This window comes from Phocoena sinus, chromosome 17 (genome assembly GCF_008692025.1).
Source record: "Phocoena sinus isolate mPhoSin1 chromosome 17, mPhoSin1.pri, whole genome shotgun sequence".
Classification (NCBI taxonomy): domain Eukaryota; kingdom Metazoa; phylum Chordata; class Mammalia; order Artiodactyla; family Phocoenidae; genus Phocoena; species Phocoena sinus.
In genome coordinates this window covers 24,345,289-24,357,467 of record NC_045779.1, presented here as the reverse complement: position 1 = coordinate 24,357,467, position 12,179 = coordinate 24,345,289, and the positions used below count along the sequence as shown (strand labels likewise).

Here is a 12,179-nt window from a genome sequence, read left to right as displayed (position 1 = left end):
AAGTTTAGTGAAAGCCAGCCCTGAATATAAAGTCACATACTCAGAACAGTTAACTGTTTATGAAGGTGAATGTAAAGACAATCCATTTCGTTAATTGTATTGACCTTAAACCTTCTCGAAGAGAAGCAGGTTTGGGGAGTTGGGGATTCAGGTGGGAAAGATGCAAACTGCATTTTTGTGAAAGCTGTAATAAATGCTTTACACTGTTCTGGCAAAAAAAAGAACAAGGGAAACCAAATAAGCATTTATTCATTTGCTGTGGAGTACTTGGAGTCTTAAATTTACTTGAAGACATTAAGAATCTATCCCCAAACATATGCAAATAACAAGACATCCGTTGCCTCAAACACTGCGCTAGGCACTGCAGGCTCCTGCTTTGTGTTTTGGGTGAGAAAACAAAGGCCTGGACCACAGAGGGAAACTTGCCTAGAGGGAGTTCCAAGTCGAGTCCAGTGCATTCTGCACACACCTCCCTTGCTCTGCTCAAACGCCCCCTTCACCCCACGCCCCACCAGGAACTTACTCCCAGATTCTGGCATTTCACGCGAGAAGTTGTCAAAACACACGGTTGTTCTCTCTGCAGGAGGACGCAGCCCTCTGCCCCCATGTCGCCACCTTGGAAGGACTGACCAAATCCAGCAGCCTGTGCCACTTCCCACCCACCATGGGACCCGAGGGAAGCTTGCTGAGTGGGGGACAAATGCAGATCACCCTGTGGGGAAGCCTGGCAGCTGTGGCCACCTTCTTCCTCATCACCTTCCTCATCTTTCTGTGCTCCAGTTGTGACAGGTGAGAGCAGTGCATGTCTACTACAGCCTTAAAATAACATGTTCCCTGGACCCAGAAGACTTTCTATATAAAAAGCCTGTGATGAATGGCATCTCACTGCATAGACGTCCCCAGAAACTCGTATGTTAGATGAACTGACTTCTCTGCCGCAAAGGAGCCCAGAACCCTTTTTATTAGTTCAGTGAAAAGCCACATCTGATTCTCCTGGGGAGCAACTAGAAGACCCCTTATGTATGAAATTCCCAGAAGGAAATTTTTGCTATTCTTATGAGCACACCCTTGTCCAAATGTGTATTTTCTTTTTCCATCTGTGGACATTTGGAAATCTAAGTATCATGTACGTTAAAGATACTCTTTTTGTTGCCATTTGAGAGTTACTGAGAATTTTTGCTGCTCTGTAGCTTTCAGGGGGTCATTTTATTAAGAATTTGTTATCCAGAAACATTCTGTGTATGAAATAACCATCTTGTCTTATTTTAGAATTATACTTCTCTCTCTCTCTCTCTCTCTCTCTCTCTTTCCCCTCCCCCCTTCCTCCCTCTTTGTCTCCCTCATATACAATAAAATGTGTAACCCCTCCACCAAGAAGAAAAGGAGATCTTTGCTTGGAGAGAAGCAAAGTCCTTTCTAACCAGGAGTGATTTTCCAGGTGTTCAGACATTGTTACCACATATGCAGCTCTCTGGTGAGGGCTGCTGCCGGGAGCCAGTGCAGACCAGCTGACAGCTAGCCCTCTTTCAAACTCTTCTCAATAACCTTGGAAGAGACTGGACAAGTGTCATTTAAAAGTCTGGATGTGGCTTTGTGCCCTAAAGTCTGTCAGGAGGGGAAAATCCAGACTCCCTGAACACAGGTAGCCTCCAAATCCCTGCCCGGTTTGGATCCAGGACTCCAGGGCTGGGAGAGAGACTAACTGGCCAGAAAGATGAAGAAATAGAAGCAAAGCTAGAGGAGTGTTTGTTCCCCTGGGCCTGGGAGGGCCTGCCTTGCAATTATTTATGCCCCCACTAGGTGTCACTGTTTCCTTATACATCTATGGGAAAGGTAGCCTCTAGTACTGATGGCTTTCTTTAGCCTGTCCCGAGTAAAAATAAATTCTATTTTTACTGGATGGACTTTTCCATAGACTGCAAGTACATATGACTCATCCTGAGGGCATGTAACCTCCCCCGACAAGCCAAAAGTTGTATTTTCTTTATTTTCTCAATCCCATGGCAGTGTGTGACTTTGCAAGGACTGAATTAAGAAAGATGAAGAGATGAGAATTGTTGATTTCCTTACAAAAAACAAAACCAAAAAACTCATTCCAGTATTCTAGATATAAACAGTTTCTACTCAGGAAACTGCCCCAGTCCTCTTGCTCACTTGTATTTTCTACTCCTGGAGGAAGGGGACGTCCAGAGAGGTGACCGGCCCCTTGCTGGGACTTGATTCCCTCGGACCCTGCTGCCTGCAGAGGAGGGGTAGAGTGACTTGTCCGGCTTCTGCTTCCTTGGCAAAATAAACCCGGTTTTTAAAAGAGAGATTATTTAAATGTTGATCAAAGTTTGAAAAGGAAAGGGGAGTGTATGTTTGATTTTAGATGGCACGTTGGATGTTACAGCCATGTTTCCTTTTCTGTTTCAGAGAAAAGAAGCCGAGACAGCACGGCGGAGACCATGAGAACCTGATGAACGTGGTGAGTATGCGTGCACGAGCTTTAAAGCATCAGCCGCTTATCTAAAGCAGGTCCCTACAAGCTTACAACCTGAAGGAAGCCCAGGGAAGCAATTCAGCCAGAGTTAACTGGCTGCCTGGGCCGTGTCCTCTTGCTGCAGGTTTATATTCACCGTGGCTAGAGGCCTGTGCAATTAGCCAGGTTGCTGGGAGAGCTTCTGAAACGGATGCAATTGTGCCATGGCTGGAAGGATCCTCAGATAGTTCCAACCTACTGCAGGGACATTTCTGTTTTGCCTCTGCTGGGCTCCAGCCGGTGTATTAGTTGGCTAGAACTGTCATAACAAAGGACCATAAACTGAGTGGCTTAATAAATTTATCATGTCACAGTTCTAGAGGCTAGAAATTCGAGATCAAGGTGGCAGCAGGGCTGGTTCCTTCCGAGAGCTGTGAGAGCGCATCTGTTACAGGCCGCTCTCCTAGCTTCCCGTGGTCGGTTGGCAGCCTTTAGTGATGCTTGGTTTGAAGATCTCTGCCCTTACATTGTGTTCTCCCTGTGACTCTTTACACCGTCTTCCCTCTATGTGTGTCTGTCTCTGTCCGAGTTACCCTTTTTTAAGGCTTCCGATACGACCTCATCTTAACCTGTTTCATCTGCAACGATCCTGTTTCCAAATGAGGTCAAGTCTAAGGTATTGAGGGTTCGGACTTCAATATAGGAATTAGGAGATGATGAAATTCAACCTGTAACAGCTGATCATTAAGCTTACTGGAGCCTGGGACCCGCAGCATCCCAGATGTGGCCTGGCCTTGCTGGGTTTTCTTGCTCTGTGTCCTAAAGCGTCCTGATCGAGCCCCGCGGGCCTCTTGGATTCACCCAGATAGGGAGCAGCCTGGGCGTCCTGGTCCCACGTCATTCTCTCCCCTCAGGCCCATGCCTTTAACTGTCTGAGCAATTCCAGCAACTGGGGATGGGGCCGCCCTCATATGCACAAGGCTGAAATGGTGAAGATGCTTGCTGTCCCAGACGTAATTTCTCAAGATCAGGCATAAACTGGTTGGAGGAAGAAGGGGCAAAAAGGAAAGATGGGTGAGTGAAGTATGTCATGTGAGGTCTGGTATGAAATACTCAGCCAGCAGCCAGGTTCCAAGCTCACCCAGGAGGCGTCCCGGGCACCCTGCCCTATGATTGAGGGATTCTTCCAGGCCATGCAGCGAAGTGGTCAGCCCTCCTCTCCTGGGAGCCCCTGGGGAGTTCCTTCCTTTCATCTCCGTATGCAGGCGGCTCACACACACACACCCTCCACTGCTTTCCGGGTTTCTCATCACCCCCCTCCTTTTTACCCCCGTTGTCACCCTCACTGCAGTCTCTGGTTGTCTATATCCCCACTTCTCACCTGCCCCCAGCGCCTCTGTTGGATTGCCGCTGTGCAGGCACCCAGAGGGTGGATGGGAGAGGAGGTGGTGCCTCCACTGTGGCTTCTCCCACGTGCAGGTCCCAGGCCCCAGCTTTCTTCCCTTTGCCACTCTCCTTGGTGCCCATTGGCAGGAGACACGGGGCTGGGGGAGAGGCTTCCATCTCCATTTGTTAGAAGACTCCAGGGGGTGGGGGGAGGCTGGGAGCAAGCCCTCGGGTCATCCTGATATTTGCTCAGGTGTGAGAACCTCTGCTCTAGACCTTTGGTTCCTGCTCTTCTGCTAACTCCCAGCAGCAGCCCTGGGTGAGACGGGAAGAGAGTGGCGGGTGGATAAAAGGAAGATCTGACTCTCCGTGTGCAGTGTCCTTCATTAATAGCCCCCCATAGCCTCTCTCATATGAATGTGTGAGCAAGGGAGTGCACGTTTGCACACACACATCACATGGCTCTCTTTACAAGCTTCTGTCCTAGCTTCTCAATTTTGTACAACTTGCAGAGTCTCCATCCCAGGCCTGAGAAGTCCTTGTAGTCAGCCAGCCTTCCCCACCCCTGATCCCGGCTCTGACACACACCCCGACACACACCGATTGCTCCACAGTCTCAGAGGAGCTGCCTTTAAATTCTAAGGTGAAAAGGGCCGGGGTGGGGGGGCGGTGGTGTCCCATGGCTGCATCTGAAGCTGCAGTGAGAGAGAGGCTCCCTCCTGGCTTCTGTGCTTGGAGCTCCAGCAGGCGTTTTCTCGTAGAAGCTAAGAGAAGAAATGGTGGTGAGAGCCTAGAGTATGATAATTCAGCTGTGACGGATTGATGGTGCTGTTATGGGCCCACCTGGGAGCCATCCTCCCCCCACAGCTGACTCCTGCCCAGGGGTGACGTCATTTCTGTGAATGGGCACCTGTGTCTGCAGCCGCCCTGCACCCTAACACAACGACCCATCTCACGGGCTGCATGGGATTGAAATAGCTGACTCCCGGTACATGTTTGGATCATGACGCAGCATGAGCTATTTGCTCTCTGTTATTATTACTTGGTTCCCAAGTCAAAGAATTTGTGAAGCCAGCTAGCCAAGGCTGTGGTGCTGTTTACATCAGAACTTCCCAGGTGGACTCCTGGAACATGGTCCAGTGTGGCCTCCTGGGTCCCGCAGGCCGTGCATTCCATGAGTGGGAAGGGGGAACAGATCATATCAGCAGTGATTCAGCTGCTACGTGGGACCAGCTGCATATTTCAAGAAATATGTGAGCTACCACCTTACCTTCAGGCTAGTCATAGCTGTAGCTCAGCCTGGCGTGTCATGCCATGTACTGTCCACCCAGGCTAGCCCAGTAGAAAACAATCAATGCCATTCTTCCCTCCAGGCGTCCTGAATTTGTTTGTGAGAATAAGAAAGGTTTGCAAACCTACTTTTTAGCATACGATGGTTTCGGTGAACCTTGAAGCAGAGACTTTGCTGATTTATGAGTCTCAGACATCAGTGACATTATCTTTGATCAGATTTAAGTCCCTTCCCTTCAGATGACAAAGGTGATGTTTTCCTCGGCATGACACACCCTTAAAAAGGGTAACGTTTCTGGCACCCTGGTAGAAGGATGAGGCCTCTCTCTGCTGGAGCTGATTCCGATCAGCCCTGGGGCTTCTGATCCCCCTCACCTTGAGATAAGGGACCTGAGACCCCACAACCTACCATAGCCTATTTGTGATTACTAGATGGGAAGCTCTGTGGATGGCGGCCTCGGAAGATTCCCAGGACGGCCCTGTCCAATAGAACCTTCCACCAAGATGGAAGTGTTCTGTAACTGCACTGATAGGGTAACCACTGTCCACGTGTAGCCACTGAGCCCTTGAAATGTGACTAGTGCAAACTGAGGAACTCGATTTTTTTTCGTTTCGCTTAACTTAAATCTAAGCAGTGGATTTGGGTTTTGTTGTTTTCATTTTTAGAAGAAACCATGGAGGGAATTCCCTGGCGGTCCAGCGGTTAGGACTCTGCACTCTCACTGCCGAGGGCCAGGGTTCAATCCCTGGTTGGGGAACTAAGATCCCACAAGCTGTGCGGTTTGGCAAAAATAATTAATGAATTAATTAATTAATTTTTAAAAATTACCCCCCCCATAAGAAAGCCGTGGATATTCCCCTCTGCCACGCAGTCTGATCCTTTTGGTGCCTTTGTTTTTGCAGCCTTCCGACAAGGAGGTGTTCAGCCGTTCAGTTACCAGCCTGGCCACAGACGCGCCTGCCAGCAGCGAACAGAATGGGGCACTCACCAACGGTGACAGTAAGTTCTGCAGAAATACCAGCTATCCATGCAGGTCCTCATCACCTGAGAAAGGGCTGGGTTTCAGAAAATGTGGCTCAGAAACTAGGAAATGTGTTTGTTCTTGCTTACCTTTTGTATTACTACCAGTTTTAGCCAAAAAAATCTCATTTGGATGAAAAGTTAATATCTATGAATTGGCTTCTGTGTGCCATTGTTCTAAGATTTGTATGTATACTAACTCATTTTTTTTTTTTTTTTTTTTGCGGTACGCGGGCCTCTTACCATTGTGGCCTCTCCCGTCGCGGAGCACAGGCTCCAGACGCGCAGGCTCAGCGGCCATGGCTCACGGGCCCAGCCGCTCCGCGGCATGTGGGATCTTCCCAGACCGGGGCACGAACCCGTGTCCCCTGCATCGGCAGGCGGACTCTCAACCACTGCGCCACCAGGGAAGCCCTGTACTAACTCATTTTTGCTAACCCGTTTATGCTAGCAACTATAAGATTACCATGACTAATATGACTGCCCTGTAGGGTACAGATTATTACTCTTCACAATTTACAGATGAGGCAACTGAAACATTGCTGCTGCAACAAATTACCACAAACTTAGTGCCTTAGAAGAACACAGGTTTATTAACTTGGAGCTCTGGAGGTCAGAGTCTGAACCGGGTCTCCCTGGGCTAAAATCAAAGTGTCAGCGGGGCTGCGCTCCTTCCCCAAGGCTCTAGGGAAGAATCTAGTTCCTTGCCTGCTTCCGCTGCTAGAAGCCTCCTGCATTCCTTGGTCCTGGACTTCCCTCCATCTTCAAGTCTCTCTCCGACTCTCCTGCCTCCATCTTTCACTGATAAGGACCCTCAGAATTACACCGCGCCCACCTGGATGCCCCAGTTTTCCTTCCCATCTCAAGATCAGCTAATAGTTCATCAGTATCCTTAATTCCTCCCTTGCCGTGGAATGAAACACACAGAATCCAGGGAAGGGGTCGTGGGTTCCTGAGTGGGGGGTGGGCATTATTCTGTCTGGCACAGAGAGGTTAATCACTTGCCTAAGATGTTATGGTCAGTGCTCTGAGGATCTGTAATTTGAACCCTCGATCTGACTCCTGGGTACACCCTTAGGACCACTCTGCATGCTGCCTGTTTCACGCCCAGGATGTGCTCGCTCACCAAAGTCACAGCTACATTTCCACTCCCCAGTTTACAGAGCGCTTTCACCTGGGGTAGCAAATCCTCCTCTTACCTCCAGTTACAGACAAGGAAACTGGGGGACAGTCAGGATTGACACCGGAGGCTTCAGACTCCAGTGCCTGTTCTCTGTCCACCGTGACACACACATCTAATTCCAGAGGGCAAAAGTTCACCCCCTCCCTGATGATCAAGTATTTAGTACATAGTGGGTAGTGATGGTAACTTCCGACGAGGGTTCCATTATCATATTCCCGAGATACTCTTCACGGACACTATTTCTAGTCCTCCTAAAGAGAAGTAATCTTTTTTTTTTTTTTTTTTCAGGATAAGAGGTGAGCACTTTATTTCTTCTTTCACTCATTTAGTTTTTCATGTAAAAACATAGTGGGGTCAACCATGCATTAGACACTATTCTGGACTCCAGGGTCTTAGAGAATCCCACTCTAGTCAATTAAAACAAATGGGTTAAAAACTGTAAGTTATAGGGCTTCCCTGGTGGCGCAGTGGTTGAGAATCTGCCTGCCAATGCAGGGGACACGGGTTCGAGCCCTGGTCTGGGAGGATCCCACATGCTGCAGAGCAACTAGGCCCGTGAGCCACAACTCCTGAGCCTGCGCGTCTGGAGCCTGTGCTCCGCAACAAGAGAGGCCGCGATAGTGAGAGGCCCGCGCACGGCGATGAAGAGTGGCCCCCGCTTGCCACAACTAGGGAAAGCCCTCACACACAAACGAAGACCCAACACAGCCAAAAATAAATAAATACATAAATAAACTCCTACCCCCAACATCAAAAAAGAAAAACTAAGTTATAAACCCACACACAGATGTAAAGAATATATACGATATATAAGGAATATATATATTATATAAAGTAAATATATATGAATATACCAGTACAAATACATGTTTAAGTATATATTTACTTTATATAATATATATATTATATACATACACACACATATATATATATAAAGAATGTATAGTATATAAAGAACATACAGTGGAGAGACAGTAATTTAATAACTGGCTCACTGCAGTGTAGGTACCCAAAGGGCAGGACTCATTGGACCTCATTGATGAATGATGTATCGCCAGCACTTCAACCATCGCTGGCACCTAGGAGGCACTCAAAAAACATTTGATAAAGGGATGACTGAATGGCTCCACGCAGTAACATTTCTGTAGCAATCTAAGAATTTCAAATACGAATTTTCTAATTTGAGGTAAAAATGTCGGCACCGGGAGCCAGTAAGATGGAAGGAAGAGCTTTAAAAAGGCACAGGGTAGGCGGACCCTTTGGGATACTGCTTTGGGCACATTTTTGCCCCATTTTTTCCATTGTCTCTCAAACAAAGTGACCTGTGAAGGGGGATGGCTCCCAGGTATTCCCTCCACACAAGAGGAGGCCAGTAGGGCCAGGAGAGTGGTTGCCACACATACCCCACCCCCCTTGGAGCCCAGCCTCCCACAGTTTGGCCCTATGCAGTGTCACTTTCATCCTCTGGTCACTTTGGACACTACCTACAAGGAGCCCATCAGGAGTAACAACAAATACTGTATAACTGTGACCCAAATTGATAGCCAAGACAATTTATTAAATACTGTATTGGAAAGATGTAATGGATGACTTTAGTTTACACTGTGATTGAAATAAGAATATCCACTAACAGTCAAAACATCTGTAATTTACAGCCTCAAGTCAAATAAAAAGCCAGCACTTTGATTTCACCTAACTTGACATCATCTGATTCACTCTAATAATTATGTCAGAAATTGTCTTTCTCCACTTTTAATACTCCCACTGCTTTAGTTCTTTCAGAAGACAGCACCATGACCTGCACGCAGCATTACGAGGAAGTCCAGACCTCAGCTTCAGATCTGCTGGACTCCCAGGACAGCACAGGGAAGCCAAAATGTCATCAGAGCCGGGAGTTGCCCAGAATTCCTCCTGAGAGTGAAGTAGACACGATGCTCAATGGAGAAAGCGCGGACGGGGACCAGGGTCTGGGGGTGGAGGGGCCGTATGAAGTGCTCAAGGACAGTGCCTCACAAGAAAATATGGTGGAGGACTGCTTGTATGAAACTGTGAAAGAAATTAAGGAGGTGACGGCCGCCGCCCACCCAGCTGGAGGCCACAGCAGCAGGTCGAAGTCAACTTCCACTGTGAAAGAGCTTCCGGGGCCCCAGGCCAGTGGCAAAACAGACTTTGCCGAATATGCCTCCGTGGACAGAAACAAAAAGTGTCGACAAAGCGCTAATACAGAGAGTATTCTTGGAAATCCATGGGATCCAGAAGAGGAGGCGCCACCCCCTGTCCCCATTAAACTTCTGGATGAAAATGAAAACCTTCAGGAAGAGGCAGAGAGTAAAACAGGAGAAGAAGGGGCCGCTGAGGGGACCAGTGAAACCAACAAGGTGGGCTCCGGCACATTGGTTTCAGAGCTTTTGTCACAATTGGGCATCTAGCTGATCCTGGGGCTTTTGCTTGCACGTTGTGCTAAGGAATACATGCTAGCACCTTCACGTGCATTGAATGGTGGAAGCTGTTTTAGTGGAAGCTGTGTTTGACTTTTTGTTCCCCCCTCCAAGTAATAAAATACTGAAAGCTCATATTTACAAAATATTTCTCTCTTGGCACCTTTCTTGGATATCTTCCAGTTTTTGCATCATGTCTAATGGGGGCAAGTATTATTTTCTTCATTGTGAAGACCAAGAACTGGAAAGACGAGACTCTTTGCCACCCACTTAGCCTCTTCCACTTGTTACCACCCCAGGCAGTGGGGTGATCTCCCCGCTTCCCGGGTCCCAGAAATCAGAGCACAAGAACAGGCAGAGGGGACCAGTTCACAGGTGCCACTGGGCGTATCTGATTATGTATAGACTTTTATATGAATCAAGTAAGAGATTTTATTTTGTGACAATTTCTAAATAATAACCTGTAGCTCTTAAGTGTAACTATTCAACAGAGCTCTAAAATGTACTAACAATCCCCGAGCCTTCTCTGTGGGTGTCTCATAAGCTGATGTCTGAGCCACCATAGCTTGGGATTCACATCTCCAGCTGTCAGCATTTCCTTGGGATTTAAACTAGGCCCTACCTTCTTTAGGCAACTGATATCTAATTTCCATTCTCTGCGGAGAAAAAAGTAGGGTTCTCTTCTCAAGTTTTGGTAGGAAGGCCAAGTAGGGACTAGTCAGTCAGTAGTAGCCTTGAAAAACCTGTGGCGTTCATGATCAAAAGGGGAGGCCCGGCTAGGGTTATATAGCTTATACCAAGGAGTCATTCTGTGTAGTGTTCTCTGAATGCATTTCAGCTTTTCGTTTTACCCGTAAAGTGAGCCATTGAGAGCCTCAGTAAAGTATTTATGAATATATTTGTAAAATGCAAAAATGCAGCCTAACTTTTTTGCCCTTTGTATAACTAAAGATAATAAAACGAATGTGACATTTATGCTGCCTAAAGCAGTTAAACCTTCTTTACTTACAAGCATTTGAAAGAGAAGAGAGTTGACTGTCTAACCACTGCTAAGTAAGCAATTCTCCAGATGTCACATTAGAAACTGGAAATATCCATCTGGGAAGCAGATTACCTTTCTATAGTAATACAGGAATGAATAATCCATCATCTCCATATAAACCATCCTAATTTTAAGTGATTGGGAGAACTTGAAATGTTTAATATTCACGCATTTATTTGCAAAAAGATTTTAATGAGCACCTACTATAAGCCACATGATACAGGTGCTGGGAATACACTAGAGAACAAAACATATAAATGAACAAAAATCTCTGCCCCCATGGAGCTTACATTTAAGTAAGGAGATAGAGACATAAATACGTATGCAAGTAAAGTATGTGGTATCTTAGAAGGCTTTAAAGTTTAAAGGAAAAAATTAGAACAGAATCCGGGGGTTTGGGAAAGTTGGGTGGGAGCACAATTGTGAATAAAGTGGTCAGGGTACGCCTGGCTGTGAAGGGGCATTTGAACAAAATGTTAAAGGAGGTGAGAGAGTGAGTTGGTACACATTTTGGGGGGCAGAGCAAATGAAGCAGAGGGAATGGCCAGTGTGAAGGTCCTGAGGCCAGAGCAGGCCCGGCCTCTCCAGGAAAGAGGAAGGGGTGGGCGTGGCTGGAGAGGGAGAGCAATGCTAAGAGAAGTAGGGAGAAAGGTAAGCAGGGCCCCAACCCTGTATGGCCTCGGCTTATTATCTGAATAAAATGGCGTCACTCGAAAGCCTTGAGCAGAAGAATGGCTTAATCTGGGTTAGGAAAGGAACTCTCTGATGGAGCTGAAATTCACCTATGAAGAATGGAAGCAAGGAGACCAGTTGGGTAGCCATTCTAATAAGCAAGACGAGAGACAAGGTGGCTCGGATCAGGGCAGGAGTAACGGGAGACACTAAACTAGAGCCAGGAGATTTGTTGATAGACCAGATGTGGATGAAAGAAAGAGGAAGCACTGAGTCCGGGGTTTGGCCTGAGCCACTGGAAGGATGGAATTGCCATTAACTGAAGTAGAAAGGACTTGTAGGCAGAGCAGACTTGGGAGGCAACTTGGGTGTTCCGGGCTGGACCTATTGCTTTGAGATAGATATTGGTCATCCAAGTAGAGATGTCAGAGAACAGCTGGATGGGGGAGCAGGTTTATGAGGAAGGTCCTGGGCTGGGTTTGTACATTTAGAAGTCAGCAGCAGAAATTTGTTTTCAAAGCTGACATCAGATGAGATCACTGCATGAGTACGAGTGAACGGGAACTAGAAGAGTTCCAAGGACACAGGTCCAGGAAAGAAAAGGAGCCAGCAGAAGAGAGCAAAACAGGAGAGAAAAAACAGGAAAGTACAGTGTCCTAGAAGCCAAGGGCAAACTTTCAGGGAGG

At 47.3% G+C, this 12,179-nt stretch overlaps 1 protein-coding gene across 3 annotated transcripts in view; it reads left to right on the top strand.

Moving 5' to 3' along the window:
* The window catches only part of PAG1 (phosphoprotein membrane anchor with glycosphingolipid microdomains 1), a 143,261-nt gene that overhangs the window by 116,407 nt on the left and 14,675 nt on the right, over positions 1-12,179 (top strand). For all 3 annotated transcript variants that reach the window (XM_032609969.1, XM_032609968.1, XM_032609966.1), the window contains 4 exons: positions 584-789; positions 2,416-2,467; positions 6,041-6,137; positions 9,115-9,719. In XM_032609969.1, coding sequence (XP_032465860.1) covers positions 665-789; positions 2,416-2,467; positions 6,041-6,137; positions 9,115-9,719 — 879 coding nt within the window. In that variant the 5' untranslated portion in view covers positions 584-664. The remainder of the gene's footprint in view (positions 1-583; positions 790-2,415; positions 2,468-6,040; positions 6,138-9,114; positions 9,720-12,179) is intronic.